Consider the following 25,545-nt stretch of genomic DNA (forward strand, 5'->3'; position numbering starts at 1 on the left):
AGAAAAAGCCTAGCTCCATTCTCTTTGGAATCCCCGTTCAGTTAGTTGAAGGCTGCTATCAAATCCCCCCTCACTCTTCTCTTCTACAGACTAAATAACCCCAGTTCCCTCAGCCTCTCCTTGTAAGTCATGTGCCCCAGCCCACTAATCATTTTCATTGCCCTCCACTGGGCTCTCTCCAATTTGTCCACATCCCTTCTGTAGTGGGGGGCCCAAAACTGGACACAATACTCCAGGTGTGGCCTCACCAGTGCCGAATACAGGGGAATAGTCATTTCCCTTGATCTGCTAGCAATGCTCCTATTAATACAGCCCAATATGCCGTTGGCCTTCTTGGCAACAAGAGCACACTGTTGACTCATATCCAGCTTCTCGTCCACTGTACTCCCCAGGTCCTTTTCTGCAGAACTGCTGCTTAACCACTCGGTCCCTAGTCTGTAGCAGTGCATTGGATTCTTCCTTCCTAAGTGAAGGACTCTGCACTTGTCCTTGTTGAACCTCATCAGATTTCTTTTGGCCCAATCCTCTACTTTGTTTAGGTCCCTCTGGACCCTATCCCTACCCTCCAGCATATCTACCTCTCCCCCATCTCCCCAGCTTAGTGTCATCTGCAAACTTGCTGAGGGTGCAATTCATCCCATCATCCAGATCATTAACAAAGATGTTGAACAAAACCTGCCCCAGGACCAACCCCTGGGGCACTCAGCTTGATACCGGCTGCCAACTAGACATCAAGCCATTGATCACTACCCATTGAGCCTGACAATCTAGCCAGCTTTCTATCCACCTTACAGTCCATTCATCCAATCCATACTTCTTTAACTTGCTGGCAAGAATACTGTGGGAGACCGTACTAAAAGCTTTGCTAAAGTCAAGATGTATCACATCTACCACTTCTCCCATATCCACAGAGCCAGTTATCTCATCATAGAAGGCAATCAGGTTGGGCAGGCATGACTTGCCCTTGGTGAATCCATGTTGACTGTTCCTGATCCACCTTCCTCTCCTCCAGAATTGATTCCTTGAGGACCTGCTCCATGATTTTTCCAGGGACTGACGTGAGGTTCACTGGTCTGCAGTTCCCTGGGTTCTCTTTCTTCAATATGGGCACTATATTTGCCTTTTTCCAATTGTCTGGGACCTCCCCTGATCACCACGAATTTTCAAAGATAATGGCCAATGGCTCTGCAATCACATCAGCCAACTCCCTAAGCACCCTTGGATGCTTTAGATCTGGACCCATGGACTTGTGCATGTCCAGCTTTTCTAAACAGTCCTTAACCTGTTCTTTCACCACCGAGGGCTGCTCACCGCCTCCTCATACTGTGTTGCCCAGTGCAGAAGTCTGGGAGCTGACCTTGTCTGTGAAGGCCGAGGCAAAAAAAAGCTTTGAGTACTTCCACTTTTTCTACATCATCTGTCACTATGTTGCCTCCCTCATTCAGTAAGGGTCCCACACTTCCCCTGACCTTCTTCTTGTTGCTAACATACCTGTAGAAACCCTTCTTGTTACCCTTCACATCCCTTGCTAGCTGCAACTCCAATCGTGCCTTGGCCTTCCTGATTACACCCCGGTATGCTCTAACAATATTTTTATACGATCACAAATGGGAGAGGATGAGTCCAGGAGGTAATCTGCGTGTTGTGCTATGAAAACATTTAAGAATAGTTGGTTTATGCCGATCAATATTCATAATTATAAATCACCTACCTTTGTTTAGTTTTGTGCCCCTGTCATATTGAAGACTTTCTACTTCGCTCTCTGTTGCTTCATCTTTTGTGGGAGGAGAATGGCCATTCTGAAGTGGGGCAGAAGGGGCGCTCTGAGATCTTTGCTCTGAGCTCTTTGTTTTATCCCGTGTGGGAGACAAAACTCTTTTATGCGAGTGTTCTGGCTCAGTCTGAAGGTCTAAGTGGATCAATGACTGAACAAAATACAAATTTTCTTATTAATCATAGTTCGCACTGAAAAACTCTGTACTATATTTACAGAATTTAAGATTACTCTTATGGCATGGAAAACAGAGATAGAGCTGTAAAAAGAGTAACAAATATACTGTAGCTTGTTCTTTCAGGCTTTTCTTTTCATGATTTAAAATGTAAAATCTGATTCAACAAAGTCACTTATTTTTTATCTTTAGAACAGTAGCTGAATCACAATCTAAATGAGTGGATTGTACCTGGGTATTTATGCCTTCCTTTTGTAGGGTTACTGATACCCCAACAGTAGGAGCCATATCTAAGGCCAATGGTGGCAATTTTTGCTTGGCTCTATTTGGTGGGACAAGGTTGAATGCCCCTTCAACTGCCACAGGGTGCTGATCAATCTCCACATTTCCTTTCTTCAGCAATCCAGTTAGTGGTATTTCAGTGCTTCCAAGAGACTGGTCCCCACAGCAAAGATGGATCTATTGTAAAAAGAAGTGCTCAGAAAATAACTTTGAGATATAAATACGTATCTCCCACTGCCAATGTCTGAAACTGAACCTCTTTCTAAAAAGGAGTGAAGAAAATAAAAGATTAAGAGTGAGATCCAGCCCCCTCCAGTCTCTTTATGCTGAGTAAAGGGCTGGAGTGGTGTAAATAGACCCTAAAATCTCTGTATCAACCTAGGCAAGGGTTCTCTCAGAGCAGGTACTGTAGTAGATAGCCAAGATACACAATTATCTACACCACAGTGCCATAGCCTATGTCTACACTGGCAAGTGAAAGATAAAAAAAAAATAAATAAAACCCCACACCCCCGAAAGACAAAAGGTTTGCCGATGACAAGCGCCAGCGTGAACAGCCTTTTGTCGGCAGAAGTTGGAGGTGGAAGTTTTTTGTTGGCAGGAGAGCCAACGAACAGTGGCTACAGTGTGCGCCTTTTAGCGGCACGGCTGTAGCAGCACAGCTGCGTCACTAAAAGCTGCGTTGCGTAGACAGCCATATACAAAGGCAAAAAGGTATGTTGAAGTATGTGGATGCATCCACATACTTCAAGTATTATCCTAACAATAAAGACTTTATGAACTACCAGGGGAAGTCTAGAGCTCTTTAATTCCTGGCGTAGGGTTACTATTCTGTGCTCAAATATGTGCACACAACTCTTGTTGATTTCAAGAAGAATTTGCTGCTTTGCACACCCGGAGTAAAGTCTGGTCCTAAGAAGTGCACATAAGCATATCTAGTCTCACAACATGAGCTCCTTTTTAATGTATATACCAAACAAAAGTTTCCCTGGAGAAAAACAGCAGCTATTCTTTCTTGTCTTTGTTAAACCCTATCAATAAATCTGATCTTCCTTAACAATAAATATGCCTTTGTAGTAAATGATGAAGGCCTTGAATGGTGCAAAGCACTCTGACATCCATTCAGCAAAGCACGCAAGTATGTGCTTAACTTTAAGCAGATGAATTGTTCCATTCATACCAATGGAGTGACACCAGTACAGACCAGATGAGGATCCAGGCCTCTATGCTTATTTCAAAGTTTTTACAATAAGCATTAGTTCTTTTAAAATGATAAAGAAAAAAGAAAAAAAAGCCAGACATACAAAATACTCTGTATCAAGGCAGGACGTCATCAAGGTTAAATTCTAATATGCCAGCTCAGCACAGTCTTATCTACAGAAATATAAATTTAAAGACTCTTTGTAAACAAATACTATTCAATTGTGAAATGCAACAATCCGAAATAATTTTAGGTACAGAGTAATATTATTTAAAACCAATTAAAATGGTTTAAAATATAAAATTAAAAAAAAAATACTGTATAGTCCAGTAGAGAAGATGTACAACAGGAAAAAACCTATAAAATCAGCTCTATGCTTCACATTTAAAGAACAGACTAATAAAAAGGACAAAATGTATTATGTCTGCTATGTGACTCTCTAATCAATTGTCTCACTTAGGACCACTCCTACTTCCATTTGCCAATTTTTCTATTGACTTTGACAGGAGCAGAATCAAGCTCTAAGAGGGGTTTTTAAATATTACGCAATAAGCTTAAACATGACAAGACAAAAGATTAGCAATCTATATAACATTATTGATTTTGAAGTCTACTTCATTTAAGTTCTAGACTGGCAAGTTTAGATCTGAATAGAATTATACGTAATATAGGTTACCGTAGGCGAGAAGAAACTATTTACCTGTATTTTTGGCTGTGCAGAAAAATAAACTTGAAGGACTTCAACAGTACTGCGTATTCGAACGGATGCTCTCTCTGGCTCAAAGTTTGGATTGATTAAATCAGTGAAGGGTTCATTTGTTACATCATTTCCCAGTAACGAATAATAAAAGAAAAACTCAGGCTGTCGTTCTGGAAGTTTCATTGTACTAGGAATTAACTAAGCGTGGGGAAGAAAAGTCAATTAATATATATATATTTTTTAAACACAAATAATTACAGCTGCCTTCAAGCATCTGGTTAGAGTTATAAATACTGTAGCTAAAACTGTCTCAAACTCCAGAAGACCAAACTAACCTAAATCTCAGATTGCAAAAATGTTTTAAAATATATGTATACATGGAGAGTCAGTATTTCCATATTAATGGCCAGATTCTGCCACTCTTCCTCATGCTACGTGGTACTTTACTCCAGATGCAATCTGAAAGACTTCAATGGGACTACTTGTGGGGTAGCTTTAATTTGTATTGGGGCTGTCAATTAATCACAGTTAACTCACGCGATTAGCTCAAAAAAATAGTGATTAACTGCATAAGTAAATCACACTGTTAGGAGAATATCAATTGAAATTTTTAAAATATTTTTGGATATTTTTCTACATTTTAAAATATATTTATTTCAATACAGAATACAAAGTGTACAGTGCTCACTTTATATTTTTTACAAATATTTGCATTGTAAAAACAATTAACAAAAGAAACAGTATTTTTCAGTTCACCTCATACAAGTACTGTAATGCAATCTCTTCATTGTGAAAGAGAAACTTACAAACGTAGATTTTTTGTTACATAACTGCACTCAAACATAAAACAATACAAAACTATAAATCCACTCAGTCCTACTTCTCATTCAGCCAATCGCTAAGACAAAGACGTTTGTTTACATTTACAAGAGATAATGCTGCCCTCTCCTTATTTACAATGTCACCAGAAAGTGAAAACAGGAGTTTGCATAGAACTTTTGTAGCCGACATTGCAAGGTATTTACGTGCCACACGCGCTAAAGATTTATATGCTCCTTCATGCTTCAGCCACCATTCCAAACGACATGGTTCCATGCTGATGAAGCTTATTAAAAAAAAAAAAAAAAAAATGCATTCATTAAAATTTGTGACTGAACTCCTTGGGGGAGAATTGCGTTTCTCCCATATATTTCATGTTATAGTAGTCTCGAATGATGATTCAGCACACGTTCATTTTAAGAACACTACAGATTTGACAAAACGTAAAGAAGGTGCGTAAGATTTCTACAGATCGCTACAACACTCGACCCAAGAGTTAAGAATCTGAAGTGCCTTCCAATATCTGAGAGGGATGAGGTGTGGAGCATGCTTTCAGAAGTCTTAAAAGAGCAACACTCTGATGTGGAAACTACCAAAAAAGAAAAATCAACCTTCTCTGGTGGCATCTGACTCAGATGATGAAAATGAACATGCATCAGTCTGCACTGCTTTGGATTGCTATCGAGCAGAACCTGTCGTAAGTATGGATGCACGTCCTCTAGAATGGTGGTTGAAGCATTAACATACAAATCTTTAGCACATCTGGCACGTAAATATCTTGCGATGCTGGCTACAGTAGTGCTGTGTGAACACCTGTTCTCACTGGAGGTGACATTGTGAACAAGAAGCTGGCAGCATTATCTCCTGCAATTGTAAACAAACTTGTTTGTCTGAGTGACTGGCTGAAGAAATAGGACTGAGTGGATTTGTAGGCTCTAAAGTTCTACATTGTTTTAGTTTTGAATGCAGGTTTTTTTTACATAATTCTACATTTGTAAGTTCAACTTTTATGATAAAGAGAATCCACTACAGTACTTGCATATTAGGTGAATTGAGAAATGCTATTTCTTTTGTTTTTTTACAATGCAAATATTTGTAATAGAAAATATAAAATGAACACTGTACACTTTGTATTCTGTGTTATAACTGAAATTAGTATATTTGAAAATGTAGAAAACATCAAAAAATACTTAAACAAATGGTATTCTATTATTTTTTAACAGAGCAATGAATCGTGATTAATTTTTTTAATCACTTGACAGTCCTAATTTGTATTACACATTCGTGCCAAGAGGACCCAACTTAAATCAAGGCCCCAAACACAATAGAAACTGTACAAACACACAGTAAGAGAGTCTAGATTCTCAGCACTTTGGAAACAATCAAACAAGGGAGGTCAGAAAGACAGATGTGTAATGACTTGCACAAAGTCACACAAGTCAATGGTAGAGATGGAAATAGAACCTAGGTCTCCTGATTCCCATTTCAGTGCCCCAGCGACTAGATCATACTGTAGTACTAGGATTTTATGGTTGTATTTTGTATCATTTAGAATGAAAGATAAAGAATAATAATGTAGCATGTATTAAATGTATTGATGTAGGATACGATTTGATGGTATTCTGCCAGCCATCCTTTCTGAAAGCAGAAAGGAATGGCCTCATGTGCCACTGGTAAAGATGCATCTGCCAGAACCTTGTGTCTGAAGCAGATTTCAAGGCAGTAATGGACCTTTAGAGTTACCACTTTGTTGTAGGTTTAAAATTAGTATTTTGAAATAAGTAAAAGAATGCAATGATTGTTTTCTCCTGCATTGCAATTTGATGTTCCTGTTCAAATGTTCTCTGTAAATCAATCCTGCTTTGTGTGTGAATGAGGAACATGTGTATTAGAAGGTAAGTGTGATGACCATCACCAGACCAGATGTTCTGGGGAGGACAGACGTAAAGGCGCCAGAAGATTGCAACATGCCCCTATTGAGATGTCAAAGGAGGGCAGATTGGGGACTCTAAAAATGAGGCAAGCACTTATCAGGACAAGATAGCTGTGATCAAAACCAGCATGGGGTATCTCCCCAAGAGACTAAAGAAGTAATAAAGAAAGAAGAAGAACAATTTAAGAAAACAAGCACTCATCAAACGGCAATTGATTGCAGCATGACTGTGCAAAACTCATTTGTCCCAATGAAGGAAGATCACTATATAAACAGGGTGCTTTGCCATGAAATTTTGGGTTCGTCCTGCCAAGACTTCCCTGGAGCATCATGTCGCAACCAACAGAACCTGGCTCCTCCCTACCAGCGATCAACCTAACTGGCCACTTGGTTGCTCCAGACTGGTAACTATAACATCGACTGGTGGGACAGAGAGACAGAGTGTGTGTGCGCGTGCACGCTAATTGTTGCGTCTCCAATAAACAGCGTGTTGCCTTTTCCCCTGAAATAGATCCCGTATGCTTCTTATAAAGTGTAACGATACCACCTTCAAATAAGGTACTCAATGTAAAAGTAGCAAAATCTGGTCCTATGATTGCAACTAGTTTCCACTATAAAGCTCTAATTTTGTTTCCCTATGATTTTGGCATGGAAAATTGCCAAATTTACTTAAGGAAAGAAGAATATTTCTGTAAGGTTTGAAGAAAGTTCAAATAATGTGAGTTACAGGTGATTTAAAAAACTATGCTGACTTTGAAAGTATTACTTATGTTTAGCAATTATTTGTATCCTTGTAATTCAAAAAGCAGCTTGTTGTGAACCCTCCACATTTTCCATTTGTTAAATCTCTCTAAATTTATTTATGTCTATATTTGAAGAAATAGGTTGCATTTAAAGTTATTGTTTGGATAGTTTTGAGCCCATTTACTGTGTTAAAGAGAGCATGTTATCCTTTCTGGGCTGGTTGCATCTTAGAAAGAACTCAGGGGTATTTCTACAGAAAACAGAGCTTCCTTAAGCTCAAATGGCAGAGATCTGCGTTTTTGAAGATGAAGGACCAAAAGTTTTCAAGCTTCAGCTAAGTAAGTGTGTAACATTTTATTAGTGAGAAGGGAGAAATCTCCACATTTAAACTTGCAACTACAGTTCCATGATTAGGTTGATTTGATTGCTTGTAATTCTAAATTTAATTACACAAAGAAAAAAAATTTAAAAACCCAACAACTTGGCAATTTCCAAATAAAAAACCAAAACCCACTATTTTAGAAATCAGTTAAGGTTGCTGAGTGACGACAATGTACTTTTAATCTACCTATCTCACCACTAACAAACCCAAATGCTTGAAGACAATAAGTGAATGGTTTGACATCCTAAAATCTTACACTGTCCACATAATAAAATTGTTACCAAGTATAAAGTAATGCATAATTTTTCAAAATAAACTTTAAATCTAGCCCAAAATGAATACTATTCTTTCACCAGAAGAAGATAAAGATTTAAAAGATAAACACAGGAAATACAAGAAATGGGAAAACAATAGCAAAACCATTACTTTTTCACATACTATAAAAGCTTTATTGGCATAATGGTCTTAAAGGTGAATAATCATTACCTGTTCCAGCTGCGTGGCAAATGCTATAGTCACAGACAAAACAAAGTATTCTCTGCAATATTCTGCTGGTCCAATTTGATGATAGCCTTCTTCCTCATTCAGGACTGCTAAAATATTTTTAGGATCTAGCCCAGAAAGCAGAGCAGGCACTTTAAGAGAAGAGAATTGAATTTATATTGTTATGTTCTTCTAGATTTCCAGATTTGTGTATTTCATCTGTTCTTAAAAAAAAACCAAACCAAACCAAAAAAACCCCACACAACTGAAAAACACCCCTCCCCAAAATTACATCATGGAGCATCAGACTGCTATCCACCTGGGCCACCAACAGAGTTGGAACCTTTAGATCCATCACACAGACACCGATTGCTTGAGCTAACAACGTAACTAATCGTGTATCAGACTGGCATCTTCTATGCTGACCAGAATATTTTACCAGTGGGTAAAGCAATTGAGAGACTCGGATGACTTGGGAATCCCAGGCTCTGGAGGGGAGTGTGCTCTAGCAGACACCTATTCACATGCCCATTCCCCACTCCCAAGCATGACTCCTTCTGCCATCTCCTCCAAATTGTCCCTGTCTCCGCCCCATCTCCTTCCTGTTCCTGGCTCTTCCAGACCACTCCCATTCCCTCATCTAGCTAGTCTGTCTCCACTCCAAGTTCCTCATTTGAATTCTAGTCTTCTTCTCCAAGCAAACCCTAGTCTCACCCCTCTACATACACAGCCTCCAGTTGCCCCTCCCCCCCCCCACACCCACTATATTCTCCATCTTCATTGATATCCAGTGCCCACTTCCCTCCTGGCTCCTAGTCGGAGTCTCCTTCCCCAGCTACTCCAGGTTCTCCTCCTGCACCACAGTTCCTCTTTAGATCCGTAGCCCTTCACCCCACTGTGGTCTTGAGAGGAGAGAGAAGGATTGGGCCCTTCTATTGTTTCCCAGTGCCTCCACCCAGAACACAAGTGGAGGTCATGCCTGGACAGGGTGGTGCGGGGAAGAGGAATAAAACAGGGTTTCTCCATCTCTCCTTGCTGCCCAACTGGCTTTGAAGGAAAAGAGAAATGATTCTTTCATTGTGTCACCTCTTTTCTATATTTAAAGATCTCAAGGACAAGAAGCAGCCATTCTGCTGAGGTAAATGCCCCATCCTCCCAATTTGACTGGTGATTCCAAGATCTGCAGTCTGATCAGATCACTGTTTTTTGGGGTCAGGAAGGAAAATTTTCCTTTGGGGAAATAAGAGCAGGATGTCCGGTAGTTTTTCCATCTTCCTCACAGCACCATGGAGGCCCGATTTTAAGTTAATAAGGAGTGAAGAATTAAAAGATGAAATTTTCATCTTAAGTAAAGCCCATAATTTGTCACAATTTGTGGGTGAGAGCTCAATATCCCAGAGACAAACTTGAGTAGGAGACGTAGGAGATACCTGGTGGTGCCTATTAGCCTACAGGAAACAGGGAAGACCTTGAGTCTTCACAAACTTAGGTAACCTTTCACATATGCCCTTATTCCTCCTTCCAGGGAAGGGTGAAAGAATTTAGAGCAGTGAGTTAGGCTGAAGGGAGCCAACCCTGAATATAGGTTATTTAACGTGATGCCATTTAACACTGCATTGAACTGTCTTGTTGTGACAGTTCTCAGGGAACCCAGGACTGACAGTCACCTTGTTACCCCTGCCTTCAGAAGAGGGAGTCTCATGTGGTAGCTGGGGGTCAGCTCCCTAACACCACATTTCAGCCACTCAGGCACTCTGGTCTGGGCTATGCCAGCCCTAGCTTCGCCTTTCAGATTAACAATAGGTGTATCCCAATTCCTGAATCATTCCCCTGTGATATCCAGCCCCTGGCTACTCACAGATATCCCAGACCCTCTGCACCCAAAGACGCACCCCAGTTTTATCTTAAACCACTGCTCCTGTAAACCACACAGAGCTTGTGAGCACTTATAATAAAACAAAAGTAGTTTTCAAACAATAAAGATCGAACTAGAAATAAAAAAAAAGTGGTGAAAAAAATGGTTACAATTTAAAAAAAAAAAAAAAAAAAATGAAGCATGAACCTGGATCTACACTTATCAATAAATACCTTTCTTATCTAAGAAAGTCGATTTTCCTCCCCTCCCACCAAAACTCAGTCTGTTGTAGAACTGGCTGGTTTCTCTAGAACCAGGATCCAAATGTTTATGAGGGGTTTCCTCAGTGAATGGATGCAGTGTCCTTCCCCACACTATATTATCCTGAAAAGTATGTTTGGTTTCTATTCACAGACAGGGCGAAACCCTGCCTAGCTGTAAAGTTTCTTTTTTACCTTTAAGTGGTTTTGATTGTTTCTTGTTGCCTCTCCTGGTTTCCCATTCAAAAGTTTTAGGCTATGTCTACACTGGCAATTGAACGACAAAAAAACACCCAAACAAAAAAAAAAAAAAAAAAAACCCTGAAAGACAAATGTTTTGCTGCAACAAGTGCCAGGGTGAACAGCATTGTCAGCAGGAGCGCTCGCCTGCCAACAACGTGAACACCACTCATTGGGGGCAGAAGTCTTTTGTCGTCGGCAGGAGAGCCGACAAACAGCAGCTACACTGCACAACTTTTAGTGGCATGGCTGTGGCGATACAGCCATGTTGCTAAAAACTGTGTAGTGCAGAGGTAGCCTTCATATTATGCAGGGCTAAACAACCTAGCCCTTCTACTGCATCATTGGCCAATCAAGGCAGAGTGACAACTCCCCTTTGCCCATATGGGCCATCACCAAGACATTGTCTTCTTGTGACCAATTTCTACTCCAAGTCCATCAAGCATACTTTCAGTATATTATTCCCTAAACATTACCCATGCATATATTTCACAATGATTATGACTCTTGACAAGTTATAAGCGTTTGGAGATACATTACATGTTACTCTCTATAGATAACTAGTGAGTTTGTCAGATCTGGTGCAAGAGATATTTACAAATCAAGAGGATCCTTTGCCAAGGGGTCTGTGTGTCACACTGGTTTTGGAGCAGGAGAACAGCTCTCTCCCGTCAAACTAAACATTATTAAAGTTTGCACCTTCTGCTTTAAAAATCCATCCCTGTATCTGTATTTTATTTTCCTGCGTGCCCCGATCAACTCTTACCCCTGTTTTTACTACCTCTTTTCCGGACTACTCGATTTCAGTAGAATCATAGAATATCAGGGTTGGAAGGGACCCCTGAAGGTCATCTAGTCCAACCCCCTGCTCGAAGCAGGACCAATTCCCAGTTAAATCATCCCAGCCAGGGCTTTGTCAAGCCTGACCTTAAAAACTTCCAAGGAAGGAGATTCCACCACCTCCCTAGGCAACGCATTCCAGTGTTTCACCACCCTCTTAGTGAAAAAGTTTTTCCTAATATCCAATCTAAACCTCCCCCACTGCAACTTGAGGCCATTACTCCTCGTTCTGTCATCTGCTACCATTGAGAACAGTCTAGAGCCACCCTCTTTGGAACCCCCTTTCAGGTAGTTGAAAGCAGCTATCAAATCCCCCCTCATTCTTCTCTTCTGCAGGCTAAACAATCCCAGCTCCCTCAGCCTCTCCTCATAAGTCATGTGTTCTAGACCCCTAATCATTTTTGTTGCCCTTCGCTGGACTCTCTCCAATTTATCCACATCCTTCTTGTAGTGTGGGGCCCAAAACTGGACACAGTACTCCAGATGAGGCCTCACCAATGTCGAATAGAGGGGGACAATCACGTCCCTCGATCTGCTCGCTATGCCCCTACTTATACATCCCAAAATGCCATTGGCCTTCTTGGCAACAAGGGCACACTGCTGACTCATATCCAGCTTCTCGTCCACTGTCACCCCTAGGTCCTTTTCCGCAGAACTGCTGCCTAGCCATTCGGTCCCTAGTCTGTAGCGGTGCATTGGATTCTTCCGTCCTAAGTGCAGGACCCTGCACTTATCCTTATTGAACCTCATCAGATTTCTTTTGGCCCAATCCTCCAATTTGTCTAGGTCCTTCTGTATCCTATCCCTCCCCTCCAGCGTATCTACCACTCCTCCCAGTTTAGTATCGTCCGCAAATTTGCTGAGAGTGCAATCCACACCATCCTCCAGATCATTTATGAAGATATTGAACAAAACCGGCCCCAGGACTGACCCCTGGGGCACTCCACTTGACACCGGCTGCCAACTAGACATGGAGCCATTGATCACTACCCGTTGAGCCCGACAATCTAGCCAGCTTTCTACCCACCCTATAGTGCATTCATCCAGCCCATACTTCCTTAACTTGCTGACAAGAATACTGTGGGAGACCGTGTCAAAAGCTTTGCTAAAGTCAAGAAACAATACATCCACTGCTTTCCCTTCATCCACAGAACCAGTAATCTCATGATAAAAGGCGATTAGATTAGTCAGGCATGACCTTCCCTTGGTGAATCCATGCTGGCTGTTCCTGATCACTTTCCTCTCATGTAAGTGCTTCAGGATTGATTCTTTGAGGACCTGCTCCATGATTTTTCCAGGGACTGAGGTGAGGCTGACTGGCCTGTAGTTCCCAGGATCCTCCTTCTTCCCTTTTTTAAAGATTGGCACTACATTAGCCTTTTTCCAGTCATCCGGGACTTCCCCGGTTCGCCACGAGTTTTCAAAGATAATGGCCAATGGCTCTGCAATCACAGCCGCCAATTCCTTCAGCACTCTCGGATGCAACTCGTCTGGCCCCATGGACTTGTGCACGTCCAGCTTTTCTAAATAGTCCCTAACCACCTCTATCTCCACAGAGGGCTGGCCATCTCTTCCCCATTTTGTGATGCCCAGCGTAGCAGTCTGGGAGCTGACCTTGTTAGTGAAGACGGAGGCAAAAAAAGCATTGAGTACATTAGCTTTTTCCACATCCTCTGTCACTAGGTTGCCTCCCTCATTCAGTAAGGGGCCCACACTTTCCTTGGCTTTCTTCTTGTTGCCAACATACCTGAAGAAACCCTTCTTGTTACTCTTGACATCTCTCGCTAGCTGCAGCTCCAGGTGCGATTTGGCCCTCCTGATTTCATTCCTACATGCCCGAGCAATATTTTTATACTTTTCCCTGGTCATATGTCCAACCTTCCACTTCTTGTAAGCTTCTTTTTTATGTTTAAGATCCGCTAGGATTTCACCGTTAAGCCAAGCTGGTCGCCTGCCATATTTACTATTCTTTCGACTCATTGGGATGGTTTGTCCCTGTAACCTCAACAGGGATTCCTTGAAATACAGCCAGCTCTCCTGGACTCCTTTCCCCTTCAAGTTAGTCCCCCAGGGGATCCTGGCCATCCGTTCCCTGAGGGAGTCAAAGTCTGCTTTCCTGAAGTCCAGGGTCCGTATCCTGCTGCTTACCTTTCTTCCCTGCGTCAGGATCCTGAACTCAACCAACTCATGGTCACTGCCTCCCAGATTCCCATCCACTTTTGCTTCCCCACTAATTCTACCCGGTTTGTGAGCAGCAGGTCAAGAAAAGCGCCCCCCCAGTTGGCTCCTCTAGCACTTGCACCAGGAAATTGTCCCCTACGCTTTCCAAAAACTTCCTGGATTGTCTATGCACCGCAGTATTGCTTTCCCAGCAGATATCAGGAAAATTAAAGTCACCCATGAGAACCAGGGCATGCGATCTAGTAGCTTCCGTGAGCTGCCGGAAGAAAGCCTCATCTACCTCATCCCCCTGGTCCGGTGGTCTATAGCAGACTCCCACCACTACATCACTCTTGTTGCACACACTTCTAAACTTAATCCAGAGACACTCAGGTTTTTCTACAGTTTCGTACCGGAGCTCTGAGCAGTCATACTGCTCCCTTACATACAGTGCTACTCCCCCACCTTTTCTGCCCTGCCTGTCCTTCCTGAACAGTTTATAACCATCCATGACAGTACTCCAGTCATGTGAGTTATCCCACCAAGTCTCTGTGATTCCAATCACATCATAGTTCCTTGACATCACCAGGACCTCCAGTTCTCCCTGCTTGTTTCCAAGGCTTTGTGCATTTGTATATAAGCACTTGAGATAACCTGTTGATCACCCCTCATTCCCAGTACTTTATGATCTTAAGTACAAACTATCAAAACTACATTCTGTCAAGGAAATAAGCAGCTTGTTTGTTTTTAAATGACAGAAACCTCACACCCATCCTATTACAATAAGCCAACAAGCACACCCGCTTTATTGGATCCTGATATGATTGGATAGCCATTATAAAATAATCCTTGCACTCAATGCTTACATTTATATGTACTATATGCACTGTAATAGGTTGTAAATATTTTGTATAAAAATGCTATTAAAGTAAAATGCACTTGTGTCCCAAAACAATCATTTGCAATCAACTGTATGCTCTTCAGACAGAAAAACACAACTTTTCTGAATAAAATGTAACTAAAATGTTTATTATGCTACTAACCTTTCCCTTCTCTAGGAGGTGCTTCTTTTGCTTTAAAGCCATCCACTGGTGCTTTTGTATCAGTTTCCAACACTAGACTTATCTGTATCTCAGATTTAAATTTAGTATATTTGTTGCTGAGCAAAGGATACCATTTTGGTGCCTGCAGAATTGAAAAAAAAAAAAAGAAAGAAAAAAATTATATATATAAAGTATGTTCCAAAAAGAAGAAAGAAGAGAATGGCAAAGGCATATAATGTGGTTACAGGATGAAATAACTCTGCTACAGTCTGCCAAAAGATGTAAGATGTGTTTCAGTGCTTATTTTCAAAATATCAGACTGATTCTCTGTCACTTTCTACCGTAATAGCAGAAATTTTGTTATACCAAATTTCTTAGGTAGATTGACGTGGACCAAACCTTTCTGCCTAACAATCAAGATGTCTAACAACAACGCCCTGATAGCCTTTGGAAGTGCATGGGAAGCAGCCTAAGATGGAGCGAAACCACAAATTACAGCAAGATCACAGAGTTTTAGGGGACCCCGGGCAAAATCTGAAACTGAACCTCTCCCTCACCACCTGAGATCTGGGGTAGGATGGCAGGGAGCTAGCTTGCCCCACTCACTCTGCAGAGGCGCCCCCTGTCCCACAAGGGTGGGCATGGTTCCCTGCTCTATATGTTGTGACCTGGCACATGGGATCACTGCTCACTCAAATTTTCCCCAACGACCCTTCCATCATGACAGAGGAGTAGCCAGGCCAAACCTAAGTGGTACTATGACCCTGTGCGCCAGATCACAATGCTATGTGCTCAAATTCCACTGGTTTGGGAGCCCTCTCAAGCAGGGCGCCTGGGGTGAACTGCCCCTTTTGCACATGCCCCATCCCAAGCATTTTTGAGCAAGGTTTACTCAGAAGTGCCTGCCATTCACCAATAAAATAGCTCTCTAAAAACTGCCATACATCAGCCTTTTGCTTTATTTTTTCCTTTTTAACATTTTTCTCTTGGTCTCCTCTGAAGTAGGCAACTGTGGCTTAATGACTGCAGCAGAGGGAGAAGGAGTCAAGATATCTGCAGTCTATTACCAGTTTTTCCCTAGTTACCTGCATAACCTTGTGCAAATCATTACCTCTCTTTGTATAATAGATGGCACCCTAACTCACAGGTGTTTTGTGAGACTCATAAGTCCTGTCTTGATACACAAAGAAGGTGTGTTTTTTCCAATCCAATTAGCTTAATATAACTAAAAAACTGGATCAAGACATAGACTGACATATTTGAAGACATATTAATTAGCTGGCCTATTTTAGGCTAGACTCCTAGAGGAAAAAACTGCACATATTCCTTCCAATGCCTGGGCATATTCAACAAGATAACAGGCTAAAACCACCATAGAATCTTTAATCAGAATAGAGAAAAATCTTATTTTTCTAAGATCTCATCTAACAGATCCTCACATGGTAAAACTGTATGGAACACAAGCTATCTTGAGAAGAGTGAGTTTTTTCAACCCTGCGAAAATGGCTCTAGGGAATCCAGGCTATTGTATGACCAGCCATGGTGTAGTTTATACATAGAGTTTAAGGCCAGTAAGGACCATTAGATCATCTAGCCTGACCACCTGTATATCATGGACATTAAAATTTCATTGTATTGAGCACTGTATTTTACACATTTGGCTAAAGCATAATTTCCAAAAATGCATCCAGGACTGACTTGAAGATATCAAGAGATAGAGAATCTGCTACTTCACTTGGTAGTTTGTTCCAATTCTACACTGTTAAAAATGTACTTATTTCTGTCAGAGTTATTGTATTGGTCCCAGGATAGTAGAGAGACCAGCTGGGTGACATAACATCTTTTGTTGGATCAACTTCTGTTGCTGAGAGAGACATGCTTTTACAGAGCTCTTCAAGGCAACCCTGAAGCTGTCTCTCTCAGCAACAGAAGTTGGGCCAACAAAAGATATTACCTCACCCACTTTGTGTATCTTATGTCTAGTTAAAACTTACTGGCTAGCCATTGGTTCTTGTTACACGTTTGTCCTTTAATACCCAATATTTTCTCCCTGAGAAGGTACTTTAACACTGTAATCACGTCACCTCTCACTCATCATTTTGATAAACTAAAACAGATTCAGCTCTCAGTCTCTCACTCATTTTATTCATTCTTTGAGAGTTTCACCCTGTACTATTACTTCATCGCCATAATCTGAGGGATTTTTATTTTTTTAAATAAAGAATGCAAATTTGGTTGTTTCAGCAAAGAACTACTCAATTACAGACAGAAATAAAAATCCAAAATTAGTCTGATTATTAAAGACAGCTTACAGAGAATTATTTCATATGAAATACAAATACATCAATGTCAATATTGCAATTCTCAAAATCTTTAAAATTCAGGAAGACAAAAGAACCTTCACACATGCTTGGCCATATCACAGTAATCTCCAATGAGCAATTTAAAAATAAGTCAGATGCATTTTACATTTCATCATGTTAATAAAATGTATACAAAATATTTGTGCTTCACACATGCTACTAAAATCTCTTTTGAAAAGGTTTTGAACTACATGTTCTGATGAGTCAACATTCCTTCAAATAGGATTGGAGAGCTCTGCAAGTTCCTTTTGAGAACTACTTCAGAACCTACAAAAATGGAAAATATAAGTACTATCCAACTGTCAGTTATTAACATCTCCTCATAACAAATAACATACCTGTTTCTTTTCTTGAGCAGCTCTTAAATCAAGTACAATATAGCCTATATTCTCCTTAGTTGAAGATACAGGATCAAAAGCAAAACACTGGAGTTTGATAGGTGTACGCTGTAGCCTGGAAGAATACCACAGTGAAATCCAATTTGTACCAACAATCCCTGTAATCAGACTTAACTGATGAAAAATGTCACAGCACGGAAAGATGACAGTATAAACATAAATCTGAAAATATAGCAACTTGTTAACTGGTTCACATCAGTACAAACTGAATATACTGTTAAACGTCTACAATCAAACACTGTTATAAATGATAAGGAGGTAAGTAAACCCATTTTTAAAAAATTCGTTCACTAGACCCTCCTAAAGTCCAAGCAATCATGGAAAAGATATTGTGGTATTACATGAAACTGTTCCTCACCAGAAAGAGAGGCAGGTTCAGATTCTACTCTCAGACATGTAACATTCAGCACCATGTATTTTTAAATTTTATGCTAACAGTTGGACGTATAGTATTAAACTGACACACAAAATAAGCAGCACCACTTATTTCAATCGGAATTTCACTTCAGTGTTAATTCAGTGATTAAAAAGGTATAAATAAAAACAGACTGTTGCATTCACTACTTGATTACATCCTTTGAACTATTTTCAAGAACGTCTTCAGAATGTAAATTTAGCTACATCATTAAAAACAATGGCCTCAAAACATTTGAAATTATTCCCCACATATACAACCATCAAAATAAAGATGGCTATGTCTGCATAGATAATGCCCCCTAGTGGTTTGTGCATCAATATATTTGGGCAGGGATGGTCATGCACTTGTCAGTAGCAAGCATGAAAAAATTTCTCTGATGATGGTGGTTCCACTATTGAAAATGCAAAGTAACTAAGTGTGGTGAGTCTGTTACATTGAGCATTAATATTAAGGCATAAAGTTGACGCCAGATACGATATTATATATGCTAAATTAGGCTAAGTGATAGTTGCTGCAGAAACCATAACTCAGAACTGTAATAGGGGTTTTTTTGCATTTAATATGGTGTAGGATTAAGTTTTCTAGTAATATATTCCACTGTATACAGGATAATTTGAGTCCACTGTAGGTATTGTAGCATAATGCTCTTCTACTGTAAGATTTTTTTTAAAATAAAACTCATACATGAGTTTTAGACTCCTTCAGTGTCACTCACACTACCATTTATCATTTGTGCTGTAGCAGCAAAGCCATGGTGGAAAACTTTCAATATATACTGTAATTATATATAGCAGATTGCACTACAAAGGGTGGATAAAAATCAATTATTTTTAAAAAAGTAAAATAAACCAGATTTTTTGATAAACTGCTTTTTAAGGGAAAAGAATCTATCTAAAGATAAAGATATCTTTGTGCTATAATGTATCTCATCATAGAATAGGGATTATAAATTCTAATTCTATAGTATAAGACAATATATTCACGTAATGTTTAAGAAAAGTTTTGTAAATGAGTTTCAAGAGTTCATGGATTAGGGACCCAATCTTATAGGGTTTCAGGGGCTTCTGTGTAGATTATTTAGGCTAATCTTTCTATCTACCCACCCAATGGGACTCAGTGCTCAGTCTAGAAGATACCATCGGAGTTGCTTAGTTTTGCAGATCTCAAACTGTGGATATGTGTCTCCAGAGATAACACGCTTGTTAATAGCAAAAATGTTTTAAAATAAATATATAGAGGTGAGAAATAACAGACCTCAACCCTATTGTCCCTGTGTACGCAATTTTGCACACAGAGTCAATCCCTTACCTCTCTCTAAAAGTGCAAAGTTTCAAAAAGTTCAATGAACAGAAGATTTTGGAGGGTGGAATAGATCTGGACAAAGAGAAGTCTGGATATAAATGTGAGAAGGGATGGACAGGTAGTAGAAACAAAAGCGAAACTGTTGGAGCAGCATATTCCTGAAGTCTTGAGGTCTTTCTGAGTGTAGCCTTCATTGATTTGAGATCTACCATACCTTTCTCTCACTAGCAGGGAAAATCTATAATGGGAGCAGGCCATAAAAGAGACCCAGTACTACTGTCATCTAAAATTTTTAGAAGCCAAAACACACAGCTTTCACTGGGTGTAAAGATAAAAATAATGACAACATTGACAATTTTATAATGTAACCTGTGCTGGTGAAGGGCTTTCCTATCAAGCTCCCAAGCCAATTCGGTGGCAAACCCTGGCTGGTCTGAATGATCCACAGGATCCGTAGCTAGCTGTTCACCATCAAACTTCGCTTCTACCACAAGCATATGCTTTGCACGTTTGGGAAAATGGCGTCCTGGAAAAAATACAAAGGCATAACTATCAGGCAGCTCTGCTAAAAACACAGAAGAACTTGTGTTTTTGTCAAAAAACAGAAACTGTACAAATAAATTTCCTTATCATTCTTCTTGAAGTTGTTCTAAAACATATTAATATACTTTCCACATCTTAATTTTAAAAAAGTATCATTCCTTTCAAAGAAGTGGAGGGTGGACTTCAACACATAAAAGGTAGGAAAGTGTCCTCAGTAAATATACATGATAAATAATTTTCTATTAGGTCCCAATCTTGCAAACATGTATGTCAGTAACTTTACTAGTGAGTAGTTTTATTGAATATAATGGAACTACTCACATGAGTAACTTTACTCTCCCATGTGTATGGGATCAGGCACTTACTATGATATTTTGATTTTTTTCCTTTAGTTCTGGAAGTTCATTGGGTTGTTTAAATGAGTATAATATTCAATAAGAAAAGGAGTACTTGTGGCACCTTAGAGACTAACCAATTTATTTGAGCATGAGCTTTCGTGAGCTACAGCTCACTTCATCGGATGCATACCGTGGAAACTGCAGCAGACTTTATATATACACAGAGAATATGAAACAATACCTCCTCCCACCCCACTGTCCTGTTTCCTAACTTTATCTCAAGAGCCAGGGCTGAATTTTTATATTATTTGTTGTACACCAGTGTCCTAGTACTGTCGTAAGCAAGGATAATTCACTGCCTGCCATAAAGAGCTTGCAATCAAAGCTGGACAGACAGTCAGATACATAGCAGGTATATTGCTGGTGCAGATTTTTAAGTGGTTCATTACAAGCTGTCATTAAGCTTTTCACTAACCTGGTGTGAGGTTATTATTTTTTTAAAACAATGAGGGGTAGAGGAAATGAAGATAGAGTCCTGTGATAGTTTGTTAATTTTGTGATTTAGGTGCTCATAACAGCACGGTATTAAAAACACTCAGCCAGACAGGCATTGTGCAATCCGCCCACCCCCAAAAAAATTTTCACAATACTTTATTTAGGAATTTGACTAGCATCTATCTGAATTTGGTATGCCAATTTTCAGCCCAGAAGCATTACCTCTAAAAAACGTTTGAGTTGTATTTTTGGAATGTAAAAATCTAGAAGAACCTCCAAAAGTACGTATAAGCTGAATTTTGAAAGCTATTGGTCCATAAAGAGTAATCAGTCTAACCAAATTTTAATATATACCTGGAGAAGGAACATTATTAATATCTCAAATATTTATACACATCCTAAAATTCTGAACACTTCATAAAAAGCAGCCTACATTTTCAAATGTGACAAGTTATTTTGAAAGTACTACTTGGGACTCTTAAACAGGTGGATACTCAGCACTTTATGGAAAGTAGGCTTCCTGAAGGTGTCTCAAATTGGGTACCACCAATCATCCTTCTTTGAAAATTTAGACCAGCATGCCTCTCTTGCCTCCCTTAATTAGTTACTACATAGCATGACTCCTGAGACAAGAGAGATAAGAAAGCAGTCTGAATCAACATTCTTCTGGCCTAATGGATTTCTCATTTTAAAGAAACAATACAGAGTTTTTCTCCTTATGACTGTGAATGTAAAACAACATGTATTTTGTATTTACTGTAGTTATGTCTCAAAAATTTGAGATCAATTCTTTCAAATTATAATCTGTAGTGCTGGGCACTCTAGAAATAACATTCAGAACTATTTCTGGAAAAAGATCTTCCCAAAGTCATTCATTGAGAATCTAATGCTGAAAACACCGAAAGACACATAGAAGTGCCTGGAAATACAGAAATAATCAGATATTTTCAGATACAGCACAGAAACATTCATTTAGGACAATCTGCAACTGAAGCATGAAAAACCCCAAGATATTTATTTAACCATCCTTTCCCCACCTACCAAAATTTCTGAAAGTTAACAGAAGACTGTAAATTACATTTACAAAGTGTATGTCCAAACTAAGAAAGCTCTCTCCCGAGTAAAGTCATTTTGTGTAGATAAATGAGGTGTGGATTCAACTGTAAGGAACATGAGTGCAACAGGGTGGTGTACTAGGCCCCAAACCTGTAATGAGGTCTGCACAGAATTTATTACAACACCTAAACTTTGCAGCTTCTTTCACATGGTTAAGAAGAAATACAACCCCTTCAATAAGAGGGGTATAACTGCTGATAGCTTTTGTCTTTATATTTTTAAGAAATTGTGTTTCTATAGGCTTTGGTCAGTCCAGATATCAAACCTTATTTGATTATGATTGTGTTAAAAAAATTAAGATATAGATCATTAGGCTATGGCAAATAAAGGGGCATAGAAACTTTTTAAAAAGCTGACTAGAGTTGAGTGCCACGAGTATATCAAGCGTTTCAGGAATTATACCTGTCTGAGTCACATCTGTAAAATACACAAAACTTTGCAGTCACCCTGTCTGGGTTTCTCTCCCCGCTCCTTCTTTTGTTTTAAAAAGTCCCCTTCTCCATTCCCTGTTTATATATATGTGCAAGCATTGTGCAAACAGAACCGTTAAACTGATCATACACAAACTGCTATCAAATGTTATAACAACATTGAAAATGACTTCCTCCTCACCCAATTTCTGTTAAAGTAATCATACAAACGGTAGCTACAACACTGAAAATGTTATTTCCCTTTTACTGTTTCAATTCTAACTTATACGTAGCCAAAAACTCACTTTCCCTCAAGTAAACCAGAATCAGGGATTAATCTAACACCCTAGAATTGATTTTTACACCGTCTATTCTCATGGTATTACATGAATGAATGTTTTCTTTCAATATTTTCTGCCATTTAAAATTGGAGAAAGAAAGACCACCACCATAAAACAAATGAGACACACAAAAGTTGAATACTTCTACTCTCCGATACCTTAGAAGGAGTACCGTTATTTGCATATACCCTGAATTAGATACAACATCCAGGACAAGCAAGCAGAAAAAAAAAAAGGGGAGGGGGGAGAAGACTGCACAGTTGTTACCCCAGCCCCTACTTCACCTTCCCAGTGGAAGGTAGTGGCTCGGGGACTCCTTAAGATATATAGGCCCTACATCTTGCCAATAATGTCAGTCAGCTGCTCACTCAATGCTCACTTAAATCAGAGCTGAATTTGGTCCACAGAGCTTTCAACAAAACTAATCAAAGTTTGCTCATTCATTTAGATTTTAAGTGATTCTGATTTTAGTAAGATGGAGACTGTGCCTTTAAGGAGTAATGCAACTTCAGTTCTCAAACTCTTCTTGTATATTCCTTATGAAGTACTCTGCTGCTGGCAATAACGAGAAAAAAAACAGACGAAAAAATACATCAGTTGTAAGGCAAGCCCACAGACGTTACTTAAAGGTAATTCTGTCCCACATCCTGGCATGTTCTTTGCAGGGATTACTAAATCCATCATCATGGTATTTTAGCAAAATTTACATAGTCCAAAAAAAAAAAAAAAACAGAAAGGGGAAATGAAAAAGTGCAAAGATGTTAATGCCAGGAGACCATCGTGCACGGAGCAAGAGCCAGCTCTGCGCTCAGAGGACAGTGGCGGGCTCAATACTTTACCTTCCAGGATGGAGACAACGATCAGAAGCTGGTCGGATCTGGAGACCATTTCTGCTTTGGGGCTGTATGGGAAATCGGGGATCCGGGCTAAGGCTGGCAGCCTGGGGGGTCCCTGGCCCTGCTGGGGGAACGGAATCTGAGGCAGGGGCGAGCGGTGTCCCGGTCCGGGCTGACAGGGGGTTACGGGGAGTGGAGTTTCGGGCCCTGGAGGGGGGGAGGGGTCCCCATATGCAGCGTCTCAACCTCCGCAGGGACAGAGCAGAAAGCCGCCGCTGGAGAGCAGGATCTGCCGCGCCCAGCTCCGCTCGCGGTGCCGCCACCCGCAGCCCTTTGCCGCCACGGACGCTCTTTAAACCAAACCGCTGCCTCCGCCGCTCCACTTCCGCCTAGCAACCAAGCGGCACCGGGCAGCCTGGCGGACAAAGAAACACAGAGACTAGGGTGGAAGAGGAGAGAGCGCCGCTTCCGGTCTGGGATCACTGCCGGCCAACCTGCAGCGCAGCGTTCGCAGCGGCGTTTGGGGTGGGAGGAAGTGGAGTGTGTGGAGCAGCGCCACCTGTGGCTGAGGCGGGAGAACGACACCCCAGCGCTCTAGATGGGGGCGTGCAAAAGCAAGAAAAATCAGGGATCGTGCTGTTATGTTCTCCATCCTCCCAGCGGTGCCACAGGGCTGGGGTGCGAGGGAAATGTCCAGAGAGGGGGTTTGCAGGCAGTGTTATCGGCAGCCTCATTTGTACACAAATCTAACCCAGCTATCACAATCCTGGGCCTGTTACGTTGCACTGAAGGTGGTGTAAACTGAAGCAGGGAAAGGGATTGCTACGTTAGAATGTGTGATCCACAATTGCAATTAAAGTTGACATAACTACTGCACTCAGGAGTGCTGAGTGCCATAGCTAAATTGACCTAACTCCCACTGTAGCGAGAAGGTCAGCAGAAAAATGTTTCTATCAGCCTAGCCGCTGCTGCTCCGGGAGAAGGAATTCCTACAGCAATGGGAAAACCCCTTCTGTCTCTACAGGGTACACTCAGCTTATGCTGCCATAGTTATGGCAACATAGGTATAGTCCCAGTAGTGTAGACATAACCTCAGAGTGGCCACGCATGGTGCTATACCAGTATAATGAGAGCGGTACCTTTATATCCTGGAGCAGTGGTTGCCAAATTGGGGTTCGCAGAACATTACAGGGGATTCGCCAGAAAAATTTCACTAATGGAGGCCAGAGGAGCCTGGGCATTGGAGGCAGCAGGTGGGAACTGGTTGCAGGGCAGACAGCCTGAGGCTCAGGGAGAGTGGGCCTGGGCAGTTGGGGCTGGCAGCCTGAGCCCTGCCCCTGTCAGCGGGGGAGTCGGCCGCCCAAACCCCAGTGATCCACGTGGGGCTGGCAGCTCGAGCCCCAGGGAGAGCGGGGCCGGGCAGTTAGGACTGGCAGCCCAAGCCCTGGCAGTCAGCAGGACCTGCAGCCCAAGCTCAGTGGAGCTCAGTTGACCGGAGAGGTCAACGGGGTCCAGCAGCAGGGGTCCCACGGAGTGTGGAGGAAATTTAAACTTAAATTCCCTGGAAATATTCATTTTTAGGAGGGGGTTCACAAGATTTCACAATTTAGTGAAAGGCGTTCGCGGGCTGTTAAAGTTTGGGAACCACTGCTCTATAGTTATGCTGGTAAATGTCCACATGTAGATAAGCTCTTACTGTGAAGGAACAAAACGTGGTTTTAGAGTCTCCAGACTGTTGAAGACTTCCTTAAGAAAAGTAACTTAAATTTCAAAAGTAATTACATTTCTATTTGTAAAATTCCATGTATATCCTTTTATTTATATTTGTTAATAAAATATTATGGATGTAATAACTGAAAAATATAAACAGAACAGGTGAAAAACTTTTTTTCTTTATCTAATAACTTATTCCTAGTATTTACTGACTTGGCATTGAAGTGCTATGAGCAACTATTTAAAAAACATACAAATAATGCTAGTGCTACACAAGCTGTGAGCTACAATATAGTGTAAAATTGTTTTTGCCAGGAACAAAACTGAAATATCTTGAGTCTCAAAATTAAATAGCCTCAGTTCACTATTTTTCACCCTTTT

At 40.7% G+C, this 25,545-nt stretch overlaps 1 protein-coding gene across 2 annotated transcripts in view; it reads right to left on the reverse strand.

The window, feature by feature from the left end:
• CEP120 (centrosomal protein 120) overlaps window positions 1-23,848 on the reverse strand; it is a 77,194-nt gene extending 53,346 nt beyond the window's left edge. For both annotated transcript variants that reach the window (XM_077817378.1, XM_077817376.1), the window contains exons 1-8: window positions 23,455-23,848; window positions 19,742-19,898; window positions 17,593-17,707; window positions 14,892-15,033; window positions 8,497-8,645; window positions 4,133-4,330; window positions 2,181-2,408; window positions 1,712-1,925 (exon numbers count right to left, since the gene is read on the reverse strand). In XM_077817378.1, coding sequence (XP_077673504.1) covers window positions 1,712-1,925; window positions 2,181-2,408; window positions 4,133-4,330; window positions 8,497-8,645; window positions 14,892-15,033; window positions 17,593-17,707; window positions 19,742-19,898; window positions 23,455-23,503 — 1,252 coding nt within the window. In that variant the 5' untranslated portion in view covers window positions 23,504-23,848. The remainder of the gene's footprint in view (window positions 1-1,711; window positions 1,926-2,180; window positions 2,409-4,132; window positions 4,331-8,496; window positions 8,646-14,891; window positions 15,034-17,592; window positions 17,708-19,741; window positions 19,899-23,454) is intronic.
• Between the last annotated feature and the right edge of the window lie 1,697 nt (window positions 23,849-25,545).

This window comes from Eretmochelys imbricata, chromosome 5, assembly GCF_965152235.1.
Source record: "Eretmochelys imbricata isolate rEreImb1 chromosome 5, rEreImb1.hap1, whole genome shotgun sequence".
Classification (NCBI taxonomy): Eukaryota; Metazoa; Chordata; order Testudines; family Cheloniidae; genus Eretmochelys; species Eretmochelys imbricata.